This window comes from Parambassis ranga, chromosome 2 (assembly GCF_900634625.1).
Source record: "Parambassis ranga chromosome 2, fParRan2.1, whole genome shotgun sequence".
Taxonomy (NCBI): domain Eukaryota; kingdom Metazoa; phylum Chordata; class Actinopteri; family Ambassidae; genus Parambassis; species Parambassis ranga.
The window spans coordinates 11,008,318-11,024,805 of record NC_041023.1 but is presented as its reverse complement, the minus strand read 5'-3'; the positions used below and the strand labels follow the sequence as shown (position 1 = coordinate 11,024,805).

The window sequence follows — 16,488 nt, the reverse complement described above, 5'->3', positions numbered from 1 at the left end:
ACACAATGTGTGAACAAGACTGGGATTTAACTCAGGTTTTGATTACAATAAGGAGGGGGATTGTATATCTAGCCGTAATGGGTATGTTCCCAAGGGGGTGATAAGGCATGCTGTGTACAATTAGTGTGTCTATTTTCTCACAAGCGTTGTCTGTCAACTTGTCTATATTACAAATGAAATAAAGCTAATTTAAAATACTATTAACATTTCAGCCACGGTATTCTGTCAGGTATGAACCAAATAGGCGAGCCCAGAAGACATCAGTGAATAAAGACATTTTTACTTACATACTTTACTTACTGTTAAAATACATATATTGGTGGAATTGCTAAGCTAACCTGTCAGCAGGCTTTAACTCTCTTTATTTTGAATAATTCTATTTTAATAATTCTATTCTTGCTGCTGTAACATAACAATTTCCCACTGCGGGATCAATAAAGTGTATCTCCTCATTAAAGTTAACCCCTTGAAATGTATGAGGAGGAAAACTTGCAAACATTAAGCATGCATGTTGGACTTAAAACAAGAGATCTAAGCTGTACATAAAACCGATCACTTCTACGTCATACACTATAATTTTATATTTATACAATATTTCTTATTCATATATGTTTGTGCAGTACAGTAGAAGAAAACACTGAAATAATGACATGTCCCTGTCGTGCAGCTGTGGATTGTTGATGGTGTAAAACTTGATCCACGTGCTCGCTTGTGTTTACACTGCTGCGTGATGACGTCAGAGAGAGCCCCACCCCTCACGGCGAGCTGCCTGACAACATGAGGGAGAGACCAGGAAGATCTGCAACAAGCAAGTGAACAACCTGCACACTCTGGACATAAAAAAAACTACGAGAAACTACGACTGATCGTACAATGGAGGATGCAGAGAAAGGTAATGAACTCACTCATCTGTTCTAATGTGTTGTTACCGTGGAGTTTTAAAAGCCTCACATGAAAATGAGCAAACTAGCTAACTTTGTGACGTGACTGAAGTTACAGTAGCTAGCAGAGAACATATGCTACTTTTCAAAGTCGAATAAAATACATTTAGTCAATTTTCACCCAGAGACAACAACACTGAGAGTTGTGTAGAAGATAATTATTTATTATTTATTATTAAAATAGAATGCCAATGTTATAAAATAACACGGAAGTGCAATTACACTTCATTTGTTTCAACATGTAACCAGCCGTAAAGTTACTTCAGTAAAAACGTAAAACGAGGAAGTTGACGTTGTTTAGTAAAATAATATTTATTGTTATTATTATTATTATTATTTAGCTGAGAATCTAACCAAGGCACACAAGTATTTTAATTTAAATGAGTGCAAATGTGTATTTGCCAAAGGACACACAGTACAGTGTATGAGCCACAGGTATGCTCTGCATGTACCTGCTAGTCCTGCTTTTTTTTCTCTTCATGTGCCTGGGCCTTTCCATTCACTGCCAAGTACCCAGCTGCTTTCTCACAGCCTTTTACACAACTGCTTTATCTGTTGTGACAGCTGTTTGTCACACAAGAAAATTTCCAACAGGTTCTTCAAAAAGGCCTTTACTTGTATGTGACAGCATCATGTATGTCTTGTGGAAAGAACCATGTGACATGTGAGGCTTATTTGTTCACCTTAAGGGTTAGCCAGCTAAATAGACCTCATTTCCCTTCAGAAAAAAGAGTCTTCATCCACCTGGTTTTAGGAATGTAATTTCCTGATGTCTGTTTTTATTGTTTTTGTCTTAATATTTAGAAAGGAAATGCACAGAAAGTTTCATAGATGCCAGATCAACAGATGCAACCAGCTGATAGTGTGTGTATCTACATATCAGACATATCATATGTTTGGGTCCAGTTGGGTGAAATACTGGTATTGTTAAGCACACTGTCTCACTGTCAGTTTGTGAGCGGTCAGTATGGTTCATCTTTGCCTGTGGAGGTTTTTCTGTGCTGTGCAAAGAATATATTTTTATTTTTCTCCCCACATGCAGCTGATGCACCTGCAGAACAACCAGCATTTATGTTGTGTCTTTTGTGCCTCTTTTGTTGCCTTATATGGTCTTTTTTTTACACTGTTAGAAAACAGCATCTGCTGAGGCATGCTTAATAGTACTTCAGATTAAAATAGCTGTTTACCTTACTTGTACACAAATGAGCTTCCAAGCTGTCGTTCTCTCACTTCAAATATCATCACAGAAGTTGGTGCATTCTCTTTCTTTATAGTCACACTGTCATGGCAACTATAAGCAAAGTTCATTCACTGTCGCACTTTTATGCAGGTATCCATGGTAACTGTGTCCTTCCACCATCTGTACCTGCATCCTTCTTAATTGTGGTGCTTGTCACTGTCACCTGCTGGATTTCAGCTCAGTCAGCAGTGTTTTAGACTAAAAAGGCAAATTAAATATCAACATATTTAGATTTTCTCTGATTATTTTAATTTTGTCAATATGCCACTGAAAACATCAAACTAAAGGGCTTCAAAAAAAGGAAGCATCAGGCTTTGTTTGTTTTTAGAGAACACTGTGTATGTGAGTGAGCGTGTGTTTGTGTGTAGATGTCCTTTTTGATAACAAGCATCTCTTTCTTTGGGATTGCTATTGCCTGCAGTTGAACAGCAGTTCCAATAGTGACTTCAGATCATATGGATTGTGCTTTTGCCTCAAGTGGAATTTCTTTGCCATGTTGTTGTACTATACCTCTAACTCTGATTAGCACGTAGTTTTTGCTATTTTTATATAGCAGAAAGATGACCTTTACATGCAGTAAAAATTCCAGTAGTCCCAGGGATGTCAGTCAGTCTGTTCTTTAAATGTTGCTTGTTTGATTTTATTTAAAATATGATGTTCTGAATTGACGCACGCAGTCTTACCAGTTCATCTTGTTTTTCAGTTCACTTATCTAATGAGATTGATCATGAGCAAGTAACCCAACATTTTTGCTTTATTAGATTTATACAAGGCACAACCGTTTGCTTTCAGCAGTCAGAGGAAGTCTCTAGCAGGCAACAACCCCCTAGCAATGTACAGCTGAGCTGCTCAAGCTAGGAATTCAATACAACAAAATAGTACTTCTTAAAATATGTCCTCCTATTTATTAAGATTTTATGGCAGCAGCTCTGTGTATCTTGTTATGAGAACTTTTGGCCTCACAACTAAACTTGGAGTAAAGGCTCCAACGATTAGTAAATAGAATAAATATGTTACATTCATGTTAGGTAGGGCCAAATGATTGCTGTGCAGTCATGGTTGTCATGGGTTTGAGTTTTAAGTTAGAATAGTAAACCTGCAGCTTTGCACATTTTATCCCAGAGATTAAAGGGAACCCCTGCTGTCTAAACTCTGTTCTCTGGACTGGTTACTTGAATTAAAGTTTGAATTTAATTCCTCTTCTTTCACTACAGCTTTATGGAGAATTTTTCATTAACCTGTGAGATTTGGCCGAGCATCATTCTCACCTGTCTGGTAGTCTTGGCATCACACGGCATATCTTCCAACGTAACACTGTTGAGAGAAACTTTAGACCTCACTGTGGATGTATACTTTACAAATCCATGTATTATTTGACCCAAGAGTTATAATGTAATCATTGTTATTATTATTATTATCAACCCACTGATGTAAAAAGGAACAGGAAGTTCCATTTTGTACATCCCTCTATTGTTGTCTCACATGATAGTTTAATATCCATTTCAATGACATTGCTGGTCATTGTAAATTTAGGATGAACTAGTATTTCAATAACGCATTGTCCAATTGTCACATATAGGCTGCTAATAGGCTCCTTTAACCTTATCTGCCTGACATTTATTTAAAACAAACTAGCCGAGAAGTTGTCCTTCAGTTGATGTGATGGATAAATATCCTGGTGTCAGCTTGTAACGTGTGTGCAGTTGTCATACCAAAATCACACCCGTAGCTGCTGATAGGTTCTTCACAGCAAGCTGACATTTTCCTTTAGGCTAATGTTGAGAGTTGTTTTTTTTTTTTTACACTGGTAATGTTCTACCAATATTTACACAGGTTCCTCCACTCAGCATGTACAGCAGTCCCTTACTGAATGTAAAATACAGCCCTGCTCAGTAGCTGCAGTGTGTACACACATTATAGGGGTGCTTCGTTCAACAGTTTCCCCCACCAACAAAAAAAGGTTTTATTTTAATGTTTATCTTAATCTGATGTCTAAGGCAGGGCAGCACAACTTCACTATGTCTGTGTTGCAGCTGAGGTGTAGCTACTCCACTCATTTCCTACCTTTTTCCCATGATGCTCATCTCATGGGAACATTTTGGACCCGGTTGATGCATCCATGTCTCATGATTCTAGTTTTAGGCTAATCATGTGACAGGCTAGGCCTTGAATAGCAAGGTAATTGATCTCATGCTGCGCTTCATTAACCACTTTAAGATGGCTGTCTGTTCCTGGCTACAGTTCTACTTGTCTTTAGTGTTCGTATTGGTTTTTGGTTTATAAATCAAATGTGAAAAAATATAAAGTCCACTTGAAGAACATACTGAAAAAAGCTGGTTAAAAAATATGTGACTTTGATTTTAAATTATTGAATAATTTATCCAGTTCAAGCATGCAAGTCGTTTTCTTTTTAATAAGCGTCACATGAATCCAGTGTCTCACAAATGAGTGGCTCCAGTGGTCAGAAGGGCTGCAGAATGGAAGTACAGTGATGTTGAGCTCATTCTGTAGGAAGGCCAAAAAATCAACTGAGCTGTTTAATCGTCTTTAATTTATCAAATATTTTGGATAAGTGGGTCAAATAGAGGGACTCTCATTGATACATTGGTAGGAATGATGTAGATCACTGTAAAAACTTCAGAAAAAAATGGAAAGGATCAATGGGTCAAAAATCTGTGGAGTGAGAGGGGAAAGGATTCAGTGTCCTTGATGTGGGGCTGTATCTGTACATGTTGACATTTGATAGCTTGTGATGAGTGACTCCAAGCGTCTCATTTCTGGGCTGACCTTGCTGAATGAAAGAGCAGTGCAGTGGAGCCTGACTCACAGCACGGTGTGTTACAGTACATTAGTTAGCCTGGTATGTCCCACAGTCGTCGTACCGACTTGTCACACAGATAGTAGTTTGCCCTAATAGGGATATCATTAGTCTTCTGTTATCCTTGTCGCTGCTTCTATATTCTTAGTGAGTGTTGTAGTAAAAATTCAAATGACAAAGTGAGAAATTCAGTCCAGATTAATAAGAATATCATACAAAAAATTGACATGCTGTTCTGCAGGAAATTGTCACATTTGTCAAAAGACATAAAACATTGAGCTTTATAGAGAATTTTCCTCACTTAGGCCTAGTGTGTGGAATTTGTCCCCCGGTTTCTCAGTACTTCCAGGAGAGTGCCTGCCTGCTCTCTAAATGCGAGGTATTTCCTGAAGGATATCACACAAGTATGCCCCTCATCTGGCTTCCTTCTAACAGTGGAACAGTGGCTGAGGAGAAGTCAATGTGGTGCTGAAATTCAGCAGACATTAGTGTTGGCATTCATGAAACAGTATTTTCATTTTTGAACTAACTTGTATTTGTTCTACTGGAGGTTAGTTTGCAAATGGAAACTAAACAGATTAGTGGTAAAACCTAATTTCAGGAACATCTAGTCATTTGTGTCATCCATAAAATTTGTGCCGGAATGTCACCAGACTGCTTTTCCATGTCACTGCTGCCTTGGAAATAGCAGCAGGTGTTTGAATACATGAGATGTTTGCTCTCTGCTGACATTATATGGGAATGAAACTTGACATGGTTTTCCTGTTTATGTGCAGCTCATATACCCGCCTCTTTGTTCATGACAGCAGCTTTATTTCTCTATTTCTATGACGTTATACAAAGACTATTCTTATAATTTAAGAAACGATATTTGATTATCTTAATGTGACATTTTACATCATGAAAGCGTGTAGTTCACGGTATGTGCACACAATCGCATGTGTTCTCTTTACCACACAGAGCACTTACTCTTCAAGTACACACAATACCTGGCCTAGCCTCCAGCACCCTCTCTTCTCCATTCTGGCTGACTAGCATTACTGCAGCTTCAAGCTGGACTGACCACCAAGGATTAGTGCTTTGCTGTAATCTGGGACACTGCAGATTATGCTTTTCATCTAATGCTCCCCTATACACACACACATGCGTGCACACACACACACATATCACATCACGTGACCTGCCTATACAAATGGGACATCTCTTATTTCCTCCTTGGATGACACACTGGGTGATGGAAAGTGAGGGAGGAGGGGAATAAGCAGAGAGAGACCTGAGAGTATTGGTCGGATTCACGCAATATCCCTGCAGCACTAGCTTGTGCTAATGTTGGCTAGCGTCTGATTGTGCAAACGGATGTTTGAAAGATGGACTGAGAATTAACCTTTGGGATTATATGGTGGAAAGGAAGCTCCAGGGTGTGTGTGTGTTTCTGCTGCAACAACTGTTTGAGGGTGCAGGTAACTTATTAACAGCAAGAAAGAAACCGAGGAATTACAACGCTGTGGCCTCCTGCAGGAATGGAAAACCAACTGACTTCACTGTAGTCGTACTCTGACCTTCTCACCACCTAAAAGCCAGTACACAACTTTGCATGTATACACACTTGGACATTGAGTGTGCCTCTTTATCACACACACCACAGAAGTCCCTGGTGCTGTAAACAAGAAGACACAGAGACGACCAGCACGCGCCTGGATCACATGCAGACAATCAGCACTTGGCTGGATTTGCTTAGGTAGTGGTGGCAGGGAGGTGGTTGTTGCTCTGACAAACAACACACCGCAGGCTGTAAATATGGAGCCTCTGGAGGAGTACCACTCTCCCTTTGACTTTGAGCAAGGCGTCAATGCCAGCTACCTTTACCTCTCCCCAGCCTACAGCGACACACCGCCCAGCTCGCCAGCTGTCAAAACCAGAGGTAAACACAGAGAGTGAAGGGAGAGGCTGAGTGTGTGTGTTCGTGTGTGTGTTTGTGTGCTGGACACAAGCTAAGGTTCACTGAACAGGAAGAATTTGGGGAGAATACGTACAAGCTGGAGGGGAGGGAACAAATGATAATTGGTGATGGTGTGTGACAGCAACCTATGCCAGTTTTAAATGTCTTAATGTTTAAAATTTAGAAAGCTTACATTGAAAATTATTGTTTTTTTTATAGCACAACATCCTGCATGGTTACCTAAATACTTTTAGCTATCTTTCCTTCATCAGAGAAGTTCTCAATTGTCTTCGAACTCTGGATAACACTATGTGTGTATTCTCAAAGTTAGAAATTCTGATGAATATTTAATGTCAGCAAGGCTTTTCTGTGTGTGGGTTCTATTTGTACAGATATATGAATTAACTTCCTAATTTCTAAAAATGTATTTTGTTGTTTTCTTATAGAGTATGGAAGTGGAATGTCAGTGAGATGTGTCTATGTGTTGCATGCATATGACTTGTTTTGTTTTAGGGTAAGATTCCATTGTTCACGTTTAATCAGCTTCCAGAGCAGGCATCTGTCATTTCCACATGTCTGTATATGCTTAGTCATAAGTAAAGAGTAACTGTGCAGCAGTGTTCTGTTTTTATTGATAGAGTTCAGTGGTCATGGGGCAGAACGTTGTAAGAGGAAATGAGCTCAGCCAGAGGGGTAGAGCAGTGATGTGGGTGGGTATGCAGTTTGGTGTAGCAAGCCAAACTTCTGCCTACACTCTCAAACTTCTCTATTCCTCTCTCAATCTTAACATACAGATGGAAACACACCTCCAAGCCATAGATCCACTCATGCAGAACTACCTTCAGACTTGCACATTATAGCGATCTCACACTGCTGCCTGCAGGAATATATTAACAGAAAATCTGAGGAGGAGGGAAACGTGTATAAACTTGACTCAAGTATAGCCGTTATTAACGGAAGTGTGTTTTCTTACACAATATTGTCTTTGTCTGTGTATTGTGTATGCGTGTGTGTGTGTGTGTTTGGGACATCACCAGTACTATGAAGAAAGGGCAAGTGTAAGACACGAGAGAGGGAGAAAAGAAAGAGGAGAAAGAGCTTGAGGGCACTTCAGTGAACCAGTGGGGGAGAGTTTCCTCTGTACTTTTTCTCAATTACTGTGTCTTGAGCTTCCTTTGTACTTCCTCTGCTCTCACTTGAGTGTGCTTTGACGTATAAATATTTGCATGTTAAGTAAAAAGTAATGGCAGCTCTTAGCTTACTGACAGGTGGTTGGAAGTCTGTGTGGGGATATGTACTGCTAGATGTTTCTGACCTATCAGGCTCAGTTCAAATGTTTCTTTAAAGTATTTGGGTGTGACTGGAATGAGGTGGGAGGCTGAAGAAGGAGTCTAATAATAGGTTTTTGTCTTTATGCTACACTATTAAGCTAAGTTTATTGTAACAACCCAACAGATTCTGCCGTCTCTTTTAATAATAATTATACTTCTTCCTGCTGAGATAACAGTACAGTAACACATGAAGTTAATACCCCAGTAGTTCCTTTTTTGTGTGTTCTTCCCCTCCCTGTATTCAGCTCTCGGGTTTCCTCTTTTTACCTTTTTTTTAATACTGCCCTATTTTTGGCTTTGTATTCTAACTTCCTTGAAATAATTGGAAATAATAGTTTACAAAGAAAACTGACCTCAGAGACAGATTTGAGCCTCTCAGAACATCCTGATCTGCTGTTGACTCACACATCCTGACAACCCCTCCTCCCTCCTGTCTTCTCTCACACTGTCTGGACCCAGGATGTCTCCATCTACAAAGTTCTCTGTATTATTGATGCACCGCTGCTCTTACTGGGCACAGCTCTGCTAGAGACTGCACCATCAAAGGGCATCACTCCATACAGTGCATGTGTGCAGGGGAAACGTGGGTGTGAGGGTGTTGTGCATCTTTACAAAGGAAAGTGTTAGTGTGAAAACCCTTCACCTTCATTCATTGACAGCATTATCAGCATGCTGTGACATTTTCTACATATTCACTCACCATTGTTTATAATAAAAATGACAATAATCATAATGCATTGATCTTATATAGCTCTTTTTTGCATTGAAATGCATTATTCATCCACATAACATTCAGATGTGATACTGTGAATACATTGAGTGTGCTGTATGCTTTGTTTAACCTCAGAGACTTTTTTTTCTACACCTCCCAGGTTCCCAGGAGCATACGGACTCAGTCCCAGAGGTGGGAGAAGATGCTGTGACAGCTGTCAGTCCCTCCTCACCTATCCCCGCCATGACAGAGGAGGAGCGACAGGAGTTACAGGAGGAGCTGGTGAAGGTCAGGAGGTGATGGGGGAAGTTGAAACAATTGTGGTTCAGAGAATCAAGATTATGTTGGATGTGTGTCAGTTGGACAGTTCTTTTGCCTGGCTCTCATATTCTGTTATTTTAATTGCTGCCAGGCTGCCTGTAATTACGGCACTGTTCATGTTTTCAACATTAAATTTCAGGTCCAAATTTGTGACCACACAGTCTGAATATACCTGACAGCACATGAGCCAGTAAAACAACTTTGACATTTTGTGTCCACACTTAGGTTGAGGATGAGATCCTGACTCTGTCTCAGGTGCTGGCTGTCAAAGAGAAGCAGCTGGCAGACATTAAGAGGAAGCTGGGCATCACGCCTCTCAATGAGCTGAAGCAGAACATCACCAAAACCTGGCAGGAGGTCACCACCTCCACTGCGTAAGTACCATGGAGGTTTCATCTGACACTCTTTTAAAGTTAACCCTCTGCACACTTCTGTTTAGGTCAACAGCTGCTGTATAGATAATTTCTCCAACATACCCATCACCATGTCTTTTTTTCCTCTAAACTGTCACATGTGCTGAAAAAGCTTCACTGATGGAGGAAAGGGATGTCAGAGCTGCTGAGAGGCTGCCTGTATCCTGTGTAAAATAGTTTGATGGGTTTTAAAAGAGAAAATGAGCAGAATTCTGATGCTCGCAGCCTTTTTTAAAATGAAAAAGACACTGAAATTTAGTTCTGACCTTGATGTCTCTATTCAGTCTTTGATCCCTCAGTCTCTTTGTATCACACTCATATTCTCTCTCATCTCCTCATCTTCGCCCCAGCTACAGGAGGACATCTGAAACTCTGTCTCAGGCTAGTCTGAAGGCCACAGCAGCCTTCTCCAATATGGGCTCAGCCATCAGCCGGAAGCTGGAGGATGTCAGGTGAGACATCAGTATCACCACATATCCAGCAGCTTTTACATGTGAATCACACTGTGTGTGTGTGTGTGTGTAGTAACGTGTTGTGTTATTGGGGCTATTGATGCGCTGCTTAGGTGTAGCACACATGCTACAAATGTCTCTAATTTAAATCAGCACTTTGTTTTTACAGGTTCCAGTCTATTTCTAATTTGCTTCAGTAAGACTGCCAAAAAGAAGTATTAAATTACAGATCTTTATATTTTTTTCATGAGCTGTGCATATCTTTAGTAAACCTTGCACAAACACAGCTTTTAATAATAATAATCCTCATATTCTTTCAAAATGACAAAACTATCAGCACATTTCTGTTTATATTCTCTGATTTAAATTCAGTTTCAACAAACCTAACTGCAGATCCATTCCAGTTCCTTTTGAGATCTCTTGCTGATGCTGCCCCCCCGGTCAGGTCCTAATCTGTCTTCTCTCCTGTCATCCTTCTCTCTGGATTACTGAGCTGCAAACGAGATTATTAGCCCAGTTAAAGCTGCGATGTGCTGAGAAAAGCAGCCTCACAGATGCCTGGTTTGGGGGCTGGGGGTAGTGAAGAGCGACCTGACAGGGGTCACAGGGGTTGCTTGTGTGTGCTTGTGTGTGTCCTTTGTCTGGTGGTGGTTTGATGACAAGATATTCACCCATAATGCGCAGGATTAGCACATACCCACTGTGTTAATACACAATTGATCTTAATGGGATAGAGAAGGATTTATAGGGTTTATGCAGTTGGTAGAATAAATGAGGGTCTGTGTTGTATGGTGTGTTTGTATATATGGGCATGTCTTTCTTTTGTGGTCCTCTTCTTCCCCATTTGCTATGCCTCTGATGACCACTAACCCTCCCTTTCTTTTCTATTACGCTGACGGATAGCATACACTCACTACAACACTCGGCTAGTATGCCTGTCATAAGGTAAGGTTTATGTTCATGTGAATGCTGCATCATGGTGTTCATGTTGAATGAAACATGACTGAGGTAAAACATTCAGAAAGAGGTGCTGTAAATTAAAAGCTCTGTGTTAGCAGCATGAGGACACCAAGAGAGTCCGCTGCTGACAGCCTCCTTATCAGCTATCAGTCAAGCTGCAGCTTTAATAATCTCACTTAGCCAGGCTGCCGTTTCGTCAAGCTGACAGAGGTCCTGCAGAAAACTTGTCAACAATATGGAGATAAAAGCCGGGGCAACATCTACTGGCTGTGAGAGGGGAAACACCCCATCTTCACAAACGGCTGCAGCCTCCTCCATTATATGTAATAAGATTTTGTGCTCAACATTTTAATCTGATCTTTTAATCTTCTCTGATAGAAAATGTAGAGATAAATGTCTAAATGCTTGACATGTGACAAAATCAATTAATGTTTGCATATAATTACACTGAAGTATGACACCGTGGAGTAGTTTCTGTCTGTAACCATGCAGTGGGCTAATGTAGCTAGCTCAGCATAATAATTCCCAACATGAACCATGATGCAACGAGGCCAGCTAGCTGTAATGCTAATGGTTGCTTTGTAGCATTCAGCTTTGTTTTTTATTATAATAAATGCACATACTTGACAGTTAAAAATGGTGCAACACAATAGGAAAGGGCAACAATATAACAGCTGAAGAACGGATTATATTGACGGCCCAGAGGCTCCCACGTGTGGAGCAACAGCTCTCCTTCTGCCTGTATGTTTACAACCGTGAAGCCATCCTTCACTCCTGTCTTCCTTTTCATTCTGCATTCTCTTCATGTTGTTTTCATGAAAGTGACACCCTTTTAGCACCTTTTCAGCAACACAGAAAAGAATGGGGTCACTTCATATTATCTTGCATTGTGTGCATTGGGTATCAGATAACATGATCTCTCAAGGTTGTGCTCCTTCATCCTTTTATTTTCTTTTAAGAGGAGACATTTTGTCTGTATGTCTGTTTTTTTTAACTTTTATCAGGATCAAATGAATCTCCTCTGTGATCTTGTCACATGTGCTCTTTCATGTCTTTTCTCTTTTCACAGGAATGCACCAACCTTCAAGTCATTTGAGGAGAAAGTAGAGACTCTGAAGGTAACACATTGATGACATTGATGTCCCTGAATAACTAAAAGCCCTGAACAGTGTATGTAAATGTGCCTGAATATGTAATAACTGTGAATATTCTGTGAAGGAAATGTCACCATTCAGTAAATAAGTCAGGTTCTTGACCTGGTCAGAGCATTAGCTTGATTCAATCAAACGTGTTTTCATAGCTTTATTGAGTATTCCCTGAGGTCACAGACAGTTCAACAATGCCTGTCAGTGGAACAGGGAGTTCTTTTTTTAAAAAGGTTTTTACTCAACTTTTAAAGTGAGACATTGATGGCAGAATTTCTAACTAATACCTGAGTATATATTTTATGCTTCTTCCTTTGCTGCCTTAGACCAAGATGACTCCTGCAGGATCCACCGGTGACCCTGACAACCAGGACAGCAGCAGTCCTCCCAGCACTGAGGCTTTTCTCAGTGAGCCAGAAGGCTCACCCAACCAGGAGACACCGATGCACTGAGCCAGCCTAACCCTCCCCTCTGCCCCTCCTCACTTGACCCTCTAACCTCTGGGCCATCAGCACTCACCCCCCCAAACCGTTGTGTGCCAGTCTCCCTTTATTGGAAACAAATGACTTCCCCCGGCCAGCCTTGTGATCTAATTGTCTGGTCTTTCCTCCTGACACGTGCGCTCACTTGTTAACTTGTGTGGGAACTGAGAGCATGCGATGGGTGCAGGGTCTTGCGTCGGTCGTATATTTTAGAGTCTGTTCAGGCTCAATGCGTGAGGAATCCTCCACGCTGAGTGGCTTTCGTGTTTCTACCTGCATTTCTTTTGCCTTTGTCTAACCAGCAATGCCAAACATGCTCCGATTTATTTTGTCAAGTTAACAAGTTTATTTATGTGTAGAGAACTGCACAAAATAATACAGTTCCTTTGTATGTGAACCAGGCAGTTGTTGGCTTAAAGCTTCTGCGTGACCCTGTATTAATTGTTAGTTATTTTTAAAATTTGTTTGGTCTGGCCTCCATTTTGGGGTCGTTCCTGGTTTTCTGTGGGTTACCTGATTTTCTTCTTAAACCAACACGCATATAGTAGTTTAACACTGTCTTCAAACAATGAATGTATGCCTTTCGGTGTCATAGCACTTCACTAACTCAGTATTGTGGGTTTAATTCTAAAATCAGAGTTTCAGAATAAAAGCACGCATATCATGAAAATGGCCTCTGTGCTCAGACGGCGGCAGGAAAATGGCCAAGTTCTGCAGAACAGAGCAAACACTGCGTCAAGGTTCAGCCTTGACCTGAGGTGAGAGTGAAATAAATGTGTCTCTTCCAGAGCCAGAGTCAATATTGAAACACTTGTCCATTGTTTCTGTGTGGGAGGTAACACCTAGCCTGGGATACAAAGGGGTTGCCCCCCCCCATTTTGCCAGTAATGTGCAATCATTTGTTTTTCCTCGTATTTGTTGAGAAGTTTTTAGGAACGCACATGAAATGGTGCTTCTTTTGAAAAAAGAGCCTTTACAAACTCCAGAGTTATACACAGTATTTACAAAAAAAAGGAAAAAAAAGCTGCTTTCATTTACAAGAGATCAACATTACATCTTCAGTGAGTTGTTTTTTTACAATGTCATGCTGCTTCATATATGTTTAAAATGATTGAAACACTTAGTCCCAGCAGATGCTTTTCTAATTGATCTAACTACATCTGAGCACAGCTGAGATTCCCTCTGACACTGAACCAGATCTTAACTAGAAGCAGCCCCCCCCCCCCCCCCACTGAAGAGAAGTCCCAACCTTTAATGATGCCCCACTGACTGTGGATCAGCAGGATATCTTGTGTGAAGATGTTGTTTTGTCTTATTGATTTTTTTCTTTATCATTAATACAATATCTCATGTCCTTATGCAGCATTGTGTTTCCAGCTGTGACCCACTTCACTGAGAGTATTCCTTACAGCCTTTTATCTCACGGGGAGATTATTTGTAGTCATATATTCATCACACACATATTTGTCCATTAATGGAACTGTGGACAGATGAAGTGTATTCTGATTAAAATGCTTTTGAAGTACTCTGACTCAGCGGGCTTTGTGTGGGGCCAACGTGTCAGTTTTACATGAATGTTAATATTAAAAAAAAACAAACATCCTACATTTAATTCAAGTGACTGCTCATTATACAGTGCTGAGAGTATGTATCATAAATGTACTTGAAGAGACATACATGCAGTACCTGATTTGTACACAAGAGGGCAGCCAAGATCAGAAGCTGCTTTATTTTTCTCAACCCAGACCAGACTGCCTGGAGCCGAGCCTGCTGCTGCTGCTGCTGCTGACTCATCACAGTCAGAACTGGTGGCTGTTATATTTAGTGGAAGAACTGGCTTCTCACTATTTGTGGAGGAGCTACATCTTTTTAAAGTTTACAGATACAGAAAATAAATATATTAGTTATTGTGTTTCTGTGCAAAAAATGAGGATGCACCTATGTTACCATGTCACAACAGAGAATGCTGTGTTTACAGTGGTGCCAAAAGCACCCTGTACATATTGTAATAACTGAAAACAACAGCATAGTGGTCTATACTGTAGTCTAAAGTAAATAAGTAAGCAAAAAATTAGATGCATTTGTGTGTGTATTCCTACATGAATACTCTAATGAAGTGCTGCCACCACACGCCACAATAGACCAGGCTGGAAGAAGCACTTCAGTATCAATGAAAGTATACATTAGCCTTGTTAAGCAGTAGTCCTATCATTGTAAGTTAATGCAGTGCAGCAGGCAGTAAACTAGAGTATATTCAGTTTAAACTGTGCACAGATGAGAAAAGACACGCTGACAGCAGCTAACAAACAGCTGCCAAAAAATCTTTATTCAGTTAGAACCAGATATCTGCCGAGCCGTCCAGTCACACAGATCACTCTGGCAGAGGGTCTAAACTGTACACCGAGTCAAACAACAACAGCACCAGAACGCAATTCGTCAGTAAACACCTTTTTTTTTTCTTCTCACAACAAGAACAATGGCAGTTTTCTACACAGAAAGATCAGATAAGAAAACAAAATGGTACAGGAGTTAACAGTCAGTGTGCATCGATGCTTCTCATCTGAGAAGAGTCATCATCTATTGATAGAATTCATTTGATAATATCGTGGAAAAGAATATAAGAAAACATCATTGGTGCAACAGAGATTACATTTTGTAATAGTACAGATACATATTGCCAAGTGCTTCGTGTAGAGCGTTGTGTTAATAAAGAATCCGACATAAAATCAGTGTGACACTGACAACTGTGTGTGTGTAATGTGAAGAAGCAGGCCGGTTATAAAGTGTGCAGAAAGAGAACATTCAGTTCAAACATGGCTTGGTGTGTTTAAGGTCCAGTAGGCAAAAGAGAAACCTTCACAAAATCCCAAATGATCATCTGAGATGAACATTTTCATATTATGGGAAATACTCAATGATTTGTTTTGGTGATGAGGAGATTGATACCAGCTTAGCATTGATTAGCATAAAGACTGTACAGTACAATGGGAGACTTTTTCCCCCCACTGTACACCAGTTCGTGGTATCCTCTGCAGGAATGTGAAGCATATCTGCTGACATTTGTGAACAATAAAGAGTGACTTTCTCTGCTATAAAGACACACAGATCATGCCACAGTGCATTTCGATTCCTTCTTGTTTCTGCTCTCCGACACATGAGATCATGGTTCTATAGTGGAAACCAGGTCTTGTGACACTTGAGACCTTTCTGCTGTGGTGCAAACATGCAGAATTGATTTTCCTCTCTAATTTATCAAAGCCAGATTCTGCTGTTTCAACTGAAGAACTCTCTCTTTGTCTTGAGTTTTCAGGTCAGCCATATTGCTTATGTAAAACTGATCCATATGTGTCTCCTCGTCCTTCTTTCAATACCAATTTCATGGACAGCAGCGATTCTTATCCACTGAGGTCACAGATGGAGCCTGCGTACATATGTGTGTGTGTTTCTCTCATTGTCCTCATCAATTATTCAATGGCTTGGACACACATGAACACATACGCAGCTCCCCGTGCTACACTAATAACCCACAAACATCTCCTGACTCACTGAGGCTACAGCTCCTCCACACCTCAACCTGCACCCTGACAAGTGTGCTGCAGCAAAAAGCATCGCCACCGTCACTGCACTGTGTGTGAAATGTCAGAGCTTACAGCAAGTGCGACGTGACCTTGTGTTTAGCATCAAGAATCCCCCTCCTTAATTACATTTCTGTTTGGTCATTGGATGGAGGTTGA

General features: G+C 40.5%; 1 protein-coding gene across 2 annotated transcripts; it reads left to right on the top strand.

Annotated features, from left to right (window-relative positions):
* Window positions 1-703: 703 nt before the first annotated feature.
* tpd52 (tumor protein D52) lies at window positions 704-13,914 on the top strand. 2 transcript variants are annotated; one of them, XM_028421991.1, is made up of 6 exons: window positions 708-892; window positions 9,142-9,269; window positions 9,528-9,676; window positions 10,066-10,167; window positions 12,197-12,245; window positions 12,599-13,914. In XM_028421991.1, exons 1-6 carry the CDS (start codon window positions 874-876, stop codon window positions 12,722-12,724), a joined length of 573 nt encoding a protein of 190 aa, XP_028277792.1. In that variant the 5' UTR covers window positions 708-873; the 3' UTR covers window positions 12,725-13,914. The 2 variants fall into 2 exon arrangements, with proteins under 2 accessions (XP_028277801.1, XP_028277792.1); XM_028422000.1 differs by lacking the exons at window positions 12,197-12,245; window positions 12,599-13,914 and having other exon boundaries at window positions 704-892; window positions 10,066-10,171.
* The last annotated feature ends 2,574 nt before the right edge of the window (window positions 13,915-16,488 follow it).